Source organism: Ricinus communis, chromosome 8 (assembly GCF_019578655.1).
Source record: "Ricinus communis isolate WT05 ecotype wild-type chromosome 8, ASM1957865v1, whole genome shotgun sequence".
Lineage (NCBI taxonomy): Eukaryota > Viridiplantae > Streptophyta > Magnoliopsida > Malpighiales > Euphorbiaceae > Ricinus > Ricinus communis.
The window spans coordinates 11,690,832-11,707,381 of NC_063263.1; the positions used below are offsets into that span (position 1 = coordinate 11,690,832).

The following is a 16,550-nucleotide window of genomic DNA, read 5'->3' on the forward strand; positions in this document are numbered from 1 at the left end:
GGTTAAGCGATGATGATATTTAAATTGCAAAGGTAATCTTAGTCTCACCAATATTCCTTCCTTCCTCTCTCAAGCACATCAAAATCAGAATTTAAATTGCAAAGGTCCTCACAAAACTGAAGTTTTGGTAACATCCAAAACAATTATAAATTCATAATACTTAGGTTGCACTTCTTCAACATTGCAATCAAACTCAATCTTAGAAAAATCTATAGCACAAGTATCAGAATAATCAATACACCCATTTATAGCCACTCTATGTAAACCAAAATGATGAAGATGGATAAAAAAATACCCTGAGTTTGATACTGCAAATACAAAAAAATAAAAAATATTTATTATAAAAAATGCACATTCATATATTTATTATAATAATACCTCCAAAAAGAATATAACTATTAGAATGTATTACAATACCAACAAGAAATCTTTAATCCATTATAGTATTAAATAAAGCCTCACGATCCAAGCTTACCATTTTAAAATAGAATTAAACATTCTTTCTTTATTTATTTCAACTCTTGTCTATCCAATGTGACATATAATATGTTTACTAAACTGTCCCTTGATGTTTTGAGATTAACAAGTAATTTTATAAAATTTTTATATATCATATCATGTGGGCAAAAGCTGAAACAAATAAAGGTGAATAATGTAGCATTACTCTTTAAAATATACATTCAATTTCTAACTATAATACTGCATTTTCTAAATAGGAAAGAATTTACAGAATTTACAAGACATGGATGCATATTCTCCTGATTATCTATAACATGTTTGAGAGTTACAGTATTAGGGATCCTATGCTCTACCTCTTAACAACAAGAAGGCAATGTTGAGAGAGAGAGAGAGAGAGAGAAAATTGAATAGGATTGAGTCTGGATTAGAAGATAATACGTATTATTCTGGTGAATTAATTATTAAATTTTGAATATGTGACTAATCTGCTATTAAGTTAAAGTTAAATAATTATAATAAAATGAAAAAGAAATTATGTGAACAACATAAAATTTCCCCTCATGTTATATTATTCTATTGGATTAGGTAGAATTATGCGGCGAGCATGTAAAAATGACCAATGGTATTCTGGATGAGTGCTTTTTGACGGAGACAAATGGGTATTCTTCTCTTTTTAATTTGGAATTTGTTTTAGTTATGCTCAGTAACATTCTAAATCACAAGCAATTGATTTGCTATAAAAGCGTCACCTATCTGAACATCTTTCAGCTGAATCTCTTCTAAATCGCAAGTTCTTTTTTGTACAACTTAGATCACTCAAGATCTTTTGTTCGTCTTTTCTAAATCTCTGAGTTTCAAAATAGGAGGCGATAGCAAAGCCATATGATGGTTCAAAGTGTGTCCCAAATAATTCTCTTGCTATTGCTAGTTTCCAAAATCTTACCCATGGCAGTATCAGAATCAGTTGCCAAGCCTAAATGCGTCGATCGCTGCGGAAATCTTATAATCCCGTACCCGTTTGGAATGGGAGCCAGCGATTGTTACTGGAATGAATGGTATGCAGTTGGTTGCAAGAAAACCAAAAAGTCTCACACGCCTTTCTTAAGGAAGGTGAAGTCTGAGATACTTAAAATTTCGCTAGAGGAGAGCACTCTTCTACTCAAAAGTCCAGTTATTTCCTCTAACTGTTCTGGTGTTGTTGGAGAAACCGGTGAAGGCCTTAATTTGAAAGGAAGTCCTTTTTACTTCTCCACCGAAAATGCCTTCACTGCCATGGGGTGCAACAGCTTTACTTATATCGCTGACCCTATGCCTACTTTTATGGGGTGCTGGTTAAATTGCGACCATAAAAGAACTTCTGGAGAAGTAGAGAATCGTCACAATGATAGAGATTACTGCCAGGGTATGGTTGTTTCAGGTCTCCAAGTATGGAATATAAGTATAGAAAGATACGACTATGCTGTTGAAAGTGATGGTCGACGATGCAGGTTAGCTTTTCTTGCAGAAGAATCGTGGTTTGGAGAGCATATAAAAAAATCAAGTGTGGAGCTAGAGAAGATAAAATCTGTTGCAGTGCTTGTGGATTGGTTCTTTGAGGGTGATGATGAAACGAACAAAGAAACCGTATATTGTGACCATCGTGAAAAGTCTGTACATTATAACGAAAGAAGGAAATGCAAGTGCAAGCCGGGCTACAATGGCAACCCCTATCTTCCCAGTGGGTGCAGTGGTACGTAGAATTATATCATTAAGATTCTAATCATTATTAGTATTATTATTAGTAGTAGTAGAAATATTAATAAATAGTTTAAAATCTTAGAAATTGTTAAATACAAACTTAGTTATCTTTTAACAGTGCCACCATAAGAAGACATGAAAGGTCCTACTATCTATAAAGTAAAAGTGTAACCCACTATAAAAAGTTGTTTTAGAGTGCTTTCTCTAGCAATCACTTGTTAGCCAGCTTTTTATGTAATAAAATCTTTTTAATCTAATAATTTATTAGTTTTAAATTATATATATATATATAGTTTGTTTTGAATGTAATGTATATTTTACACATAAGCATAATCTTATCGTCTTATATAACATATAGTTATATGAACAATTCAGTGTTAATCAAATTTAATATTTATAAATACTTTTCTAATATATAATCAAAGATAGCAATAACTATCCAACCCAAATACAGAAAACTAATTAGTATTAAAAACAATTTTGTCTAGTCTTGGTATATATTTTTATTATATTTTCTTTATAAATTTTATGTTATACTAGTATTTTTAAAATTTAAATTTATTAAATATATTAATTACAAAAGAATAAGCTTTATTTGAAACCAAACTTACTGAATTTGGCATTTCTTATTTCAGATATTGACGAATGCAAAATTTCCGAGCAACATGGATGCCATTGGCCGACTACTTGTGCGAATAAACCCGGAGGATATGAGTGCCGTGTTCGTAGATCTTTGATTATCACTTGCTAATGACTTCATTTTCAAAATCTTGCAAAAACATATTAAGATTAATATTTATTTTGATAGGCCCATGGTGCTCAAATGTTCATTATAAGCAACTGCTCCCTCTGTGAAACAAAAATACCATCAACACTTAATTAACCTAAAACTTTTTGTTTAGACCTAAAGTGGCAACAATAATTCTTGACTTTTTTTAGCTTATTTTTCTTTTTAACAATATAATTAGTTAAACTTTATTGAACTTAGCTTATTTATCTTTATTGAGTCGTGGTTGCAAGCTTGACTAATATATTTTTAAATGAGCCAAGCTTATATATTTTATTTATTTATCTTGTAAAGATTCATTCGTACATATATAAATAAGCTAACTCACATAAAATTTATTTCAAGGAGTTGATCTTAAGCTCAAACATTAAATTGTTTGACTTGAAATTGAGCCAAAATCAAGCTCAATTAGTAATGTTATTTCCTCCCTTTAATGAAAAACCTCTATATTATACAGGCAAATGCAATACTTAATAAGTAATGTATATCACACAGCTCAAGTGATTTTGACTATGAATAGTAAGAGTTTCCTACTAATAAAATGTTTTCTCCTCTATGCACTTGTTACATAAACGTTGTTAAAAAAAAAAAAAAAAATCAAAGAAAAAAGGAAATGCTTTCAATGCTGAATTTGTTTTGCAGGCAGCGTAGTGGTCTTTATGGCATTAATTCTGCTGATAATTGGTGGGTGGTGGTCACATGTAGCGTTGAAGAAAAGCAAGAAAATCAAGAGAAGAAAAGAATTCTTCAAACGAGTGTCAAAGTTGCATCTAAATCAAGACGACTTAAAGAAGACTTCTATGTTCAGTTTGCAAGATATGGAAAAGGCAACTGATCATTTTAATAATAGTAGAATTATTGGTCAAGGAGGTCAAGGTAAAGTTTACAAAGGAATGTTGACAGATGGAAAAAACGTTGCAATTAAAATATCCAATGCAGTTGATGAACTGAGATTTGAAGAGTTCATTAATGAGGTTGTCATTCTTTTACAAATTAATCACAGGAACGTGGTGAAGCTACTTGGATGTTGCTTAGAGACTGAAGTGCCTCTGCTTGTTTATGAATACATGTCACATGGTACCCTTTCCGAGAATCTTCATAACAAAAGGACGGATTTTCACCTGTCATGGAAAATGCGCTTACAGATTGCCGTACAAATTTCAAGAGCACTTTCCTATTTGCAATTTGCAGCACGTACACCAATTTATCATCGAGATATTAAGTCTACAAATATACTCCTGGATGAAAAGTATGGTGCAAAGCTATCAGATTTTGGAATTTCAAGATCCATTGCCAGTGATCAAACTCACCGTACCACTGGTGCACGGGGAACTCCTGGGTACATGGATCCTGAGTATTTCAGAACAGGTGAGTTTACAGAGAGGAGTGATGTGTATAGCTTCGGGGTAGTACTCGTTGAGCTCTTGACTGGGAGAAAACCAACATTTTCATCGGAGTCAGAAGAGAGTATTAGTTTAGCCGAGCTGTTCAATCAATCAATGAGACATGACGAACTCTTTGATATAATTGACCCTCAAATTATGGAGCATTATGTTAAAGAAGAAGTCATAACTGTTGCTAATGTTGCGAAAAAATGCCTGAACTTGATTAGAGATAGACGACCTACAATGACAGAAGTGGCAATGGAGTTAGAAGGAATTCGGTTTTCAAAAGAAGACAAAGAACAAAGTGAAGAAATTGATTCCAACTTGGAGGATGGTATTAATGCTTCAACTTACACAAGTTTTAGGGTTAGTGCTTGAACCAATGGTTTCTAGCAGAACGTGGTAACAATATTTTTTTTTCTTTTTCCTATCCAGATCTGTTTTGCTTTTGCTCTTAGTTTTAAGCTTAGATAGCTAGTGGATGGACGTGTCTACTTGATGGAAATAAGCTATGTTGGTATGTGTGTAATGATATTATAGAAACTCTAATATTTTAAATAAAAATATTGTTTTTTTTTTCCGTTGTGACTTGTGATATTTGCTAATACATGACAGGATTTTAATCCATATAAAATAAAATCTTATATAAATTAATATGTTTTAGCGGCAATTTCGTGTTAACTTCTTGACAGGTGATGAAGCAATAAATTAATGTATCATGTTTTATTTATTTATATTTATATAGTTGGCATTGACGATAGATATGTAAAGCGATGGTATACATCATTCAGTAGGATTGTAATCGAACCGAGCCGAGCCAAATATCAATAAGTTCAAGCTTAGTTTGTTTAATTTCAGCAAAAGCTCGAGCTCGGTTCGAGCATTTATAATGGAGTTCGAGTTCGGCTCTTTTAAAAATAATTAGGCTCGCGAATAATTCGAGTTCGGTTTGCAACTAGTTCGGTTCGACGAATAGCTCGAGCTCGGCTCGAATTTGATTCATTAAATGGTTGCATAATGAGAAAAATTCGAGTTCGAACTCGAGCTCGTTAAATATTTTTTAATAATTAAATTAATTAATTACAACATCTAAAAAATATAGCAAAAAATGATAAGAGTATCAAATTTAGCAAAAAAATAAAAAAAAATTAAATTTGCAATAAAAATAATTAAAAGTAGTTTCTAAAAATATAGTAAAACATGTAAAAAATATTACTAAAACAACGTGAATAATAAAAGTAAAGACCATTGATGTTTACAAATTGTAAAAAGACCATACTAATTATATTACAAGTGTGTATTAACTTAAAAGAGAATATAAACCAGACTCACTATTTCATTTTCTAGTGGCACTCACCTTTTAATGGATAATATTTATGAAATTTAAAATAAATTTTAAAATATAAAATTAATAGCCGAAATGTGATATAATAAAGTAGCTAAATTTTATTAACTTATATAAATTACAGTTTTGATTTATTTTAACTTAGTTTACAATTTGATTACCATTTATAAATATAAACGTAAATTCAATCCAAAGTTTTAATAAAATTAAAATTAAAAAAAAAAACCGTATGATTCAACATCGATACTCCACTCTATTGACTCTAAAATTTGAGTTAGACAATTATAAGATATCTAAAAAGCAAAGAGCATGAGATTAAAAAGAAAATACTTTGTATTAAGGTTAAGATATATAAAGTTTCACAATAATGGTAATACCACTGACTATATTCATTTAGACACAATATTTAATTTTTTCTTTCTACACTAGTGCATAGTTAATCATATGACCTATTATATACTAATTAAGATTTTAATAATAAATATTCTTTTATTAAATTAATATAATTAGACGAATACTTTTACCGTCGTAAAAATGTAATTAAATTTTATAATATACAATAATTCATAAATAAAATAAAAAATAAACGAACCAAGCTCAAGCTCGAGCCAGTAAACGAGTAAGTTTGTGAGCTAACAAACCAAACTCTGTCAAGTTCGAGCTCGGCTCAATAATATTATCAAGCTCGAAATTGAACTCGAACTCAACTTATTTAAATTAACGAATAATCTTGAACGAGCTTTTTATCAATCCGAGCTCCGAATAGCTCGCGAGATGTTTGGTAGATTTATAATCCTACCATTAGCTAGAAAAAGATGACACTCTTTTAGGCTCTCTATGCATGTGGTACTAATCTTTTCTATAAAAAATTATTGAAAATCGCTATCTTCACAACGTAGAAGAAGTATAGTTACACGTACTGGAGGAAGTTTCACTTTGTTGCTTATTCCACTTACAACATCCTCTACGTAGTTTCCCAAATACTCAAGGTTTCGCATGTCTTCTTCTCCTTAATATGTCAAGCCAATAGCGCATCAAGTATTTCCAAGTTTTACAGGTGTGGATACTCGTAGTAATTTCACTAGCCATCTCTATGTTGCTCTATATAGACAAGAAATTGTTATTTCATAGACAACATACTCAAAAGAGGAGAAGAGATTGAGCGAGCAATCTGAAAAGCTATTTGAGTCATATATTTAAGTGATTGTATTGTTGAAAAACTACACGTCTTAGCCATAATGCTTGGAGGAACTGGCGACAATTTTTTAATATAGGGACATGAAGTGCAGAAAGTAATTCTTATTTGATACTTGATAATAAGTTCAATGATTAAATTATAATACTAAATTACCAGTTTAGTCATTTGACTAATACAAAAGGAATAGTAGTTAGTTTTATTAAAACTCAAAAAAATTTTAATGTATATAAAAAATGCAGAGACCAACTAATATATCAGACCAAATCAGAGAAGGTAAATAGCATTTAATCCTAAAATAAAGCCAAAAGTTCAAGTAACGCTATTAAACTCAAAATTAATTCAAAAATAAAATAACTTTAACAAATTATTCATATGTTTTACAATAAATAGATATTCTAACTTGAACAAAATTTCAAATTTTTAAAAAAAAAATCGTGTTTATTATTTAGATAAAAAAAATTCTAAAAAACACTTATGAAAAGATGCATTGTATTCTCTTCTTCTATAAATAAAGATAAAAGAATTAAAGGTAATTTTTTTCTTTAGCAACTAATAACTCGGTATCAATAAGATCTTTCAAAGACTGATTCGATCTTTAAAGTACCTACAAGAATGGTTAGAAAATACCAAACAGGATTGTTCCGCCACTTATTTCGATGATTAAGTGAGTAATTTGTGAAAATGTGACTTAAATATAATGAGAAGTAGATAATCGTCGCAGTGGTAGAGATTACTGCCAGGGTTTGGTTGTTTCAGGTCTCCAAGTATGGAATATAAGTATAGACAAATATGATGACTATACTGTTGAAAATGATGGTCGACGATGCAGGTTACCTTTTCTTGTAGACGAATCGTGGTTCGGAAGGCATATAAAAAATTCAAATGTGGAGATAGAAAATATAAATCTTGTTGGAGTGCTTGTGGATTGGTTCTTTGAGGATGATTATTATGCAAAAGACAAAGAAATTTTAGATTGTGACCATCGTAAAAAGTATGTACATTACAACGAACGAAGGAAATGCAAGTGCAAGCCGGGCTGCAATGGCAACCCCTATTTTCCTAAAGGTTACAGTGGTAAGACCATATATATATATATATCTCAAGTTTTAAAGCAGGCTTTACTATCTTACTAGCTCCCAAGTAGGGAACACTTAACTCATGAAGACTTTGTGGAAGCATCCCGAGGGTAGTTCCCTTGTGAATGAGCTCCGGTGTTCCTCTTTTGGGATATCCCATTCGGCTCACTCTCATGGATAGACCTTCAGTCAGCTACATGACGAAGTCAACGCACCTTGCTTAATACAGGGCAGCAGAGCAGGACTTCTTTCTCACCCTTCCGACCTGCCTCATTTCGGCATAGCTGTACACAAACTGAACAGGAAATTTTGGACGAGCATTAGCTAAGCATGAGGAAGATTTCGAGAATAACATTTGACAAGGTCCAAAAAGTGGAGAATTGTCTTGAGTACTGCTGCCAATATAGCAGGAGAGGTCATGACAGACTCCAGGTAACATGTTCAGTGACTAATTTGTTATGTTAACCTTACCATCACAAAATAACTTTAAAAAACTGTAAGTTTTTGAAATAACCATCAGAAAATGACTATTAATATTACATATGAAATAAGCAAAAACTATAAGTTTCAATCAGATTGTAGGAGATTCAACTTTCTCGGAAGAGTTTGCAAAACAGTAAAGAAATCGAACTCAAGGATGTTGTTTCTAGTTTGAGATGCTCAAGTTTTTCTAGCTAGCACCGGGACTAATTCGTCCAATTGCATTGAACTGTTGGTTTCTTCTGGCAACACTCCGTAATTGAGAATGCCTCGTCAGCATTAGAGGATCGATGCAGGAGAACTACTTTGGAATTGCAGAAATACTTGCCTGTGCTGGCGGTTTGTCTAATGAACCTCCTGAAATAGGGTGAATTGATCCTTATTATATTTCACACGGTCCAATAAACCATGATTAAGGCAATGAAAACCCCTTGAATTGATTTTCAATAATCATAATTTCTTTTTTATTTGAAAGTATATAAATACTACCATGATGTTTATCGTAATATATTTATTATTATTATATGAATATAAAATTAAATTTATAAATAAAATTTAATAGAGTTTCTAATCATATTTTAAAAGTAACAGTAAATTAGATATTTTTAAATTTTTTTCAACTTTTTTAGTGTTTTAAGATTTTATTAGTGTATTAATATAAAGATTATTCTAAAATATTCTTTAATTAATTTTGATATTATATAAATTAATATTATCAATATTATTGACATTACTATTTTTAGAATTAAAAATTATTATATAATTAAAAATTAATTTATTAATATATATAATATTTAAAATTATTATTTTTTAGAATTAGAATCATTATCTAATTAGAAAACTAATAAATCAGTTAATATAATATTGAAATATAATTAATATGTCACTTTTTTAAGATAATCATTATAATTATATTTTTTTTGAAATATATATAATTAACCGGCCCTGGACCATTCAAGGGATGGTTTTAGTTCGATTTAAGTTTCCATTGAACTATGAATCGCTGGTTCCAAATCTCGACGTGCGATTCTTGAGCCTGAGCCATGGCTATCCCTACTTGGAAATGAGTGTTGTTAATTTTAGTATCTTATTTTTCAAATTTAACCTCGCTTTATTCACCCAAAAAAAAAAGATATCAATTTAATATTAATTAATAAAGTTAAAAGTTATATATTCATTAATCAAAATCTGTCATTATTTCTTAGCTAGCCTATCTAACAACAAAAATAATTGATATTTTCATGAACTTTGGAACTAAGCCCTTTTGCCTTTTATGTTTAATTTAATTTTAATATGATTTTAGTAGAATAATACACAATATATTCGATTTTACGAGTACCTTTTTCTTCTTTCATTTTTTTTCTTTTAAAAATAATATAGTTATAGTTATATTATAAATATTAGATTAGATAGATATTTATTAATAGAGAATTTCTTAAATAGACTTAATTTATCATCTTATATTTAAATACATCTAAAGAAAACAAATTAGCATCATCTAGAATTAATTGATTTTAGATATTTTATTTATTATATATAATATATTTTTATATTTACTTATTTATTTATATTATAAAATCACATATAACATTATTAATTAATATAATTCATATTTATTAAACGTGTCTCGTCAGTTAGAAACTATAAATATAATATTGATGTATAGTATGCAATCTCAGAGTAAAAAGTTAGGAAAAGAAAAGGCTAGGACAAAAAATTTGTCAAACTTAAAACACTTTTCTCCTCATCTTCTCTCTTTAATTAAGTTTTTAATTGCACATCCCCATGGCCAAAAATGAAAATCATCAGCAAACACAGATTATTTAGCTTCAACAAGCTACATTTTGGATGGAAGCTTAAGCCCTTTTTACATTTGACAAGTCTAGATAGGTATTCCATGGCAATTACAAAGAAAATAGGGGACGTGGAGTCCCCTTTTCTCACTCCTCTGCTACTGCAAAAAACCCTTCGAGGCTGCCAGTTATCATGATTGAAAACTTTGAAATTCTAATACAAAGTATGATCCATTTCACAAACTTCATAGGAAACATAAGCTGCAACTTGAAGATGGTTATTAGTGTAAGATGGTTATACAAATGTATGAAAAGAAGAAGAAAAAAACATAAAGCACAAAGAAAAATTCTACGAAAGAAATGGTGGACTACTTTTAAAGCAAGAACTTTGTTCATGTCAGGATATGGTGAGAAGTTATGGTAGTTGCTAATCTTGAGAGATAGATACTTGAACCTGAACGGAAAGGAACGGCCTACAATGAAGAAAGTGACACTTGAGTTGGATTTGAGGGGATTCAAGTTTCTCAGAAGGAGTTGTATATTTCACAAATAGTGAAGAAATTGAATCCAACCTCCAGGATCCTGCCTCTCTTACAACTTGCTGGAGTTCCGACGATATATTAAACCCATGTATTTCATTTTATTTTTTGGGAGACCAACATGAGGAGCTTTTTTGCTTCTCCTCAACTGCTAGAACCTGCACTATCAACTTGAGAAGATGGCAATAATCAGTCGTGTATTTAAAACTTGATAGATCAGAGCATTTGGCGGATTCTTTTTTTTTTTTTTTCTTTTTCTTCAATATTCTGATATTGTTGTTAGTAAAATAATTAAATTTTCAGCATTTGATGGCAAAATTAGGAGAAGCTATTTTAGAGCTTTGAAGAAACTGATGTTGCAGGCTTATCAACTGGAAGGTGAAACACTTGCAGTTATAGCCGAGTCTATACTTGAATCTCAGTATTCTGCAATTCACTCAAAGACCATACATGCTTCTAGTATTCTTTTCTTCTTCTGTAACATATACAACGACAGATGAGATATCCTTTTACCCTTCTTTTTCAGTAAGCTGCAATTAAAAGATGGACCAAGAAAAACCCAAGACAGTGAGAATTCAGCCACTTTACATATACACCATAATATATAACAGAACTACATGGCTATGTATGCAGAAGAAACATTACGCAGAAAATGGGCAAAAGAATTAAGATGAATTGACAGTTGGATACATCAAATTACAAAGTTAAACCTTGTTGTATCTGCTTCTGTGAGGAGGATTCATGACTTCAAGTCCAGCAATTGATTGATAACATCTCTCATTGTAGGTCTGTTGTTTGGCTCCTTATCACTACATTTTAATGCAATTAGAAGCATGCCAATAACTTGTTTTGCAATATGTGAATCCACAGTTTCGTCTAAAAGGAATAAATCAACAATCATAGTGATTTGTTGGGTTTCACTCCAGACAGACCTAACCCATCCAACAATATCCATTTTCTCCGTAAAGGATGGATCTGAAGGCGTCTTTCTGGTTATTAATTCAAGCAAAACGACCCCATAACTATATACGTCAGATTCCTTCCCCTTGGTTGTCGTGAATGCATTTTCTGCAAGGCCAAAATAGTCTTGATCTTAGAAAAATGAACATGGGTGTGCATATAATATATGTAAGACTAAAGTTTGTGAGATAATCACCTGGTGCTATATATCCAATTGTACCAGATATCGCAGTGGATGGTGCTGAAGTGGATGACTGATCAAGATGCTTCGCAATACCAAAGTCTGAGATGCGAGGCTCCATTTCAGAGTCTAGAAGTATATTTTGTGGCTTGATGTCTCGGTGCAATATGGGGGGGATCACAATCCTAATGGAGATACGCCAATCCATGAGCAGTTCCAAGTGCTATGTTATAGCGAACACTCCATTCCAGCTTTAGTGGTGGATTCACTTTATATAATACGTCATGAAGACTCCCATTTTCCATGTACTTGTATAAAATTAATCCATAATCCTTTTTAAACCAAAATTCTTCCACTTTGACCAAATTTCGATGCCTAATCTTCTCAAAGGTTTGAATTTCTCTAACCATGCTTCGATTTCCATCTATTTGCTCTGCAAATTCAAGCTTCTTTGCTGCAAAGATATTGCCTGGACCCAAAACAGCTTTAAAAACAGCTCCTTGGGCTCCCTTCCCAATAATGTATCTCTCATTTAGATTCTCAGTAGCCTTCATTATTTGTTTGAGTAGGGGTTCATCCTTGTCTTGCACTTCCTGGTGCTGTCCTTTTCGGCAAAGTAGAAAGAAATAAGCTAATCCCAGAAGCAGGCAGAGTCCTGACGAGGTTCCAAGGGCAATCATTGCAGTTTGCACTCTACTAAGTGCCTTCCCATTGTTGGAATCATTGTCACATTCTCTAAAAAAAATGTTTCCAAAGCAATTCAAGCCACCTGACATAAGACAATTGACACAAAGGCCAGGATTGCCAAAGAATGATGATGGAGATGCATTCAACATTTTCATCAGTGTTTCAGGTATTGGACCAGTGAAGAGGTTGTGTGAAACATTAACTTTCAATAGTGACTGCATTCTATCAAGAACTTCTAAACTTCCTGTTAAATTGTTGCTAGAAATATCTAGACTGATTAGGCTGGCCAAACCACGAAGTTCCAAAGGAATATGACCAACCAACCCAATATTACTGATATTCAAACCATATCGCAGATTCCTCAATTTTCCAATCGAAGAGGGTATCTCTCCTGCCAGCATGTTTCCACCCATTCGCAAAAGGCTAAGCTTTTCAAGTTCTGACAGAAATTACAGAATGCCTCCAGTAAAATGATTTTCTTCAAAAATAAGAGTAGACACACTAGTTCAATTCCTCAAACTTGATGGAACCGAACAATGTAATGAATTGAATCCAACATCAAACTTGTCTAACTTCTTCCAGATTGATATTTGAGGTGGCAAATAACCTTGCAAATGGTTATGGGCTAGGATCACTTCTGTGAGATTTACAAGATTACCAAGCTCTGGAGGAATAAAACCCGTAAGCTTGTTCATGGACAAATTGATGTAAGTGAGATTGGTGCAGTTCCCCAAGCTTGATGGATTTTCCCAGTGATGTTATTGTCACGGATGAACATGAATGAAAGGTTTGGACTTTCTGGAAATTCTGGAAGAACCCCAGAGAGATTATTGTGGCTTAGGATCAGTCTCCAGAGTGTTGGGCAGTTTCCTACATCAGATGGTATGCTACCTTGCAAATGGTTTTGACCCAAATTCAGTACTCCTAAATGCTTCCGATAGCAAAGGTTTGGGGGAGCTTGACCAGTAAATTGATTATTCATTAGATCAAGTATCTGCAAGCTGCTGTTAACTCCTAAACCTTGAGATATGACTCCAAAGAACTGGTTGTCATACAATATGATGCTTTCCAAATTCTTGAGCTGTGTCATTCCGAGAGGTAGTTCACCAGAAAGATTATTTCTATATAACAAAACATATCAAAGGCTTGGGATTTTCCAAATGCTAATTGGAACCTCACCAGACAAGTGGTTCTCAAACAATTCAAGGTTTTGCAGTTCACTAAGCATTCCCAATTCGCTTGGAATTTCACCCTCAGGTTGGTTTCTATATAAATTCAACTCTGTTAATGACTTGCATTTCCCAAGTTCAGCAGGAATTCTCCCAGACAATTGATTTTCAGTAAGGTAAAGAAGTGAAAGATTATCTAGCAGGCCATAGGAAGAAGGTATATTGCCTGTTAACTGGTTACCCACAATGGCCAACTCATTTAAGCTACTACAATTTCCCAGACCTTGTGGAAGCTCCCCAATAAAGCCATTGTATGACAAAGCTAGACTTTCTAAATTCTTGCAATTTCCCAAACCAAAATGAATATTGCCCACAAGACTGTTATTGCTGATATCTAAGATGACAAGATTATCAAGAACATTTAGACTCTTAGGAAAAACCCCTACAAATTGGTTCTCACTGAGACCAAGTTGTTCCAATTTACTACAATTCCCTATAGAATCAGGAATTGTACCTGATAACTGATTGGAATCCAGCCATAAACTCAAAACCTCACTCAAATTCCCGACGTTCCAGGGGATCAAACCATTAAAACCGTTATGGTCTAAGAATATTGTCTCCAAATGTGAAATTTGAAACAGCCATTGAGGTATTTCTCCACTCAGAATATTATTATAAAGACTCAACTTCTTTAAACTCTGCAGGTTCTTTAAGCTGTACGGTATTTCTCCAGCAAAGAAATTTTGAGAAAGATCTAAACTTTCAAGAAGAGTACAATTACTAAGTTGTGACGGAATCACGCCAGAGAAACTATTATCACTTAAATCAAGAATCTGTAAGTTTTCCAGATGTGCAATTTCAGGTCCTAATCGATCAGAAATAGCGTAGCCAGTAAGATTTAAATAAATAACATTATGGGTACTACTGCTACATATTATTCCTACCCATGAACAGGGGGTTGAATCAGAACCATTCCAGCTTGAGGTTATAGAAGGAGGCACAGATGTCCAGCGCCTCATGAGTGATAATAAAGCCAACCCATTAGAGTTCAAAGCAGAAACAGTAAGAATCAAGAAATGTAGCAGCAAAAAAAGTGTTAAAACAAGATTCGTGTAATCCTTTTCTTTATTCTTATTTTATAACTAGAAAGAGAGAAGGTGAAGTTGGTACTTACTTGGAGCAAGAATGCAAAGAAGCTAATAGTTTTTAGAGAGCCGTTAATTTCTGGAGTTCTGAATATGAGATAATCCTGAGAGAGATGAGCGGCAAAAAAATGAAAAGAGTGTGGGTGGTCGTTGGAGTCAGCAGTTAGTATTTGACTTCTTTGATCCTTTTTTAAGCACGTTCCTAAAGTTACTAGTTTAACTCTTGGACATACACTCGTCGACTCCACTTTCCGCACATCATTGATGTCCATTTGAAACAACATACGACTCATTTTCAATCTTTTTCCGTTAATTCACGTCATGGACTACCCGCAATAGAAATTAGCGTCTTTTTATCCTCACTATAAAAAATAAAAATTTATTTTTAAAAAAAAGCTGAAACCTCTACTTACAGAAGCAAATGCTACTACTATTTAAACTAGACTTTAAAATATACTTATTTTTAATCTTTGATATTATTTCTTTTTATCTAGGCACAAAGGATTAAAAAAAGTTAGCGATTAGTCTAATGACATTGATAAAATAATTTCTTTTAATAGATTTCAAAATTTAAATTTCATATCACTTTAAAAAATATCATAAAAAAATATAAATATTTCACTATTAAGAACAAACATGTGTCTTAATAGAAAAAATAAAAATAAATATTAAGTATTAAAAGATATATATAATGGTCTAATTATCAATATCTATCGTAACTCAGTAAAGAATATGTCCCACTCAATGAATCCTACAATAATTTTATACTGTCTTTTCAATGAGTGATTATTTAAGGGTTAATTGCAAAAGAATTCTCGACCCTCGACGGTTTTCTCAATTTAATCATGTATTTTTAATTGTAACAATGTCATGCGTGACATTATTGAACGGGTTGTCGAAGCCCTTCAAAATAAATTACTGATTTTCTTAAACTAATTTGTAGAAAAAGTGAAACCAGGTCGAATCCCAAGAGAACCAATGTGAATAGCTTCTCAAAGTAAAATAAAAGGGGGGGTTTTGAATGTTTGAATCAAAATTATAAATAGGCAGAAAATAATGAAGGCTGAATATTTAAAGTAAATAAAAATCAATCTTAACAAATTTCCAATTCAAGAGTGCTGATTTCATCCAATTGTAATCATGATCATAGGCTAAAATATCAATTCTTCTATTCAAGTACTTAGTCTACTTATTCGAAAAAGCCGCAACAAGTGTAATTCTCCTAATATAGTTGACTTGAACCCAACATCCAAATCAAAACTTACCATTAGTCAACTGGGCACGATAGCGTTCCATATCAACTTAATGATAGCATTAAGAATAATGAGAATGACTAAACCAACATTAATTTAATTGAGATAACTGCAATTGAAATAACCTTGTTCCTTTATTTCCTTAGAGCCTATCATGCAAGCTATGTAATTCGAATAAGCCGTAATCACACATACATGAGCCAGCTCCTTGCTACTTGTGTCAATCGTTCATGACAATTACGGATCACAAACTTAAAGTTTAGCAATAGAAAAATCAATATCAAAGTTGAGTCGTCAGTTCAATCAATATCAATAATTCATAAATAATAAGAACAAGAAATAAAGAATACTTGAAT

At 32.1% G+C, this 16,550-nt stretch overlaps 2 protein-coding genes and 1 pseudogene across 2 annotated transcripts; 2 read left to right on the plus strand and 1 right to left on the minus strand.

The window, feature by feature from the left end:
• Nucleotides 1-1,228: 1,228 nt before the first annotated feature.
• On the plus strand, nt 1,229-3,106 carry LOC8280282 (wall-associated receptor kinase-like 2). The gene is made up of 2 exons (XM_025156271.2): nt 1,229-2,188; nt 2,832-3,106. Exons 1-2 carry the CDS (start codon nt 1,342-1,344, stop codon nt 2,945-2,947), a joined length of 963 nt encoding a protein of 320 aa, XP_025012039.1. The 5' UTR covers nt 1,229-1,341; the 3' UTR covers nt 2,948-3,106.
• A 109-nt stretch (nt 3,107-3,215) lies between these two features.
• On the plus strand, nt 3,216-4,947 carry LOC112533795 (putative wall-associated receptor kinase-like 11). Its single transcript, XM_025156235.2, has one exon. The coding sequence runs from the start codon at nt 3,643-3,645 to the stop codon at nt 4,744-4,746; it is 1,104 nt and encodes a 367-aa protein (XP_025012003.1). The 5' UTR covers nt 3,216-3,642; the 3' UTR covers nt 4,747-4,947.
• A 5,682-nt stretch (nt 4,948-10,629) lies between these two features.
• LOC8280284 lies at nt 10,630-15,240 on the minus strand (annotated as a pseudogene).
• Nucleotides 15,241-16,550: the final 1,310 nt, after the last annotated feature.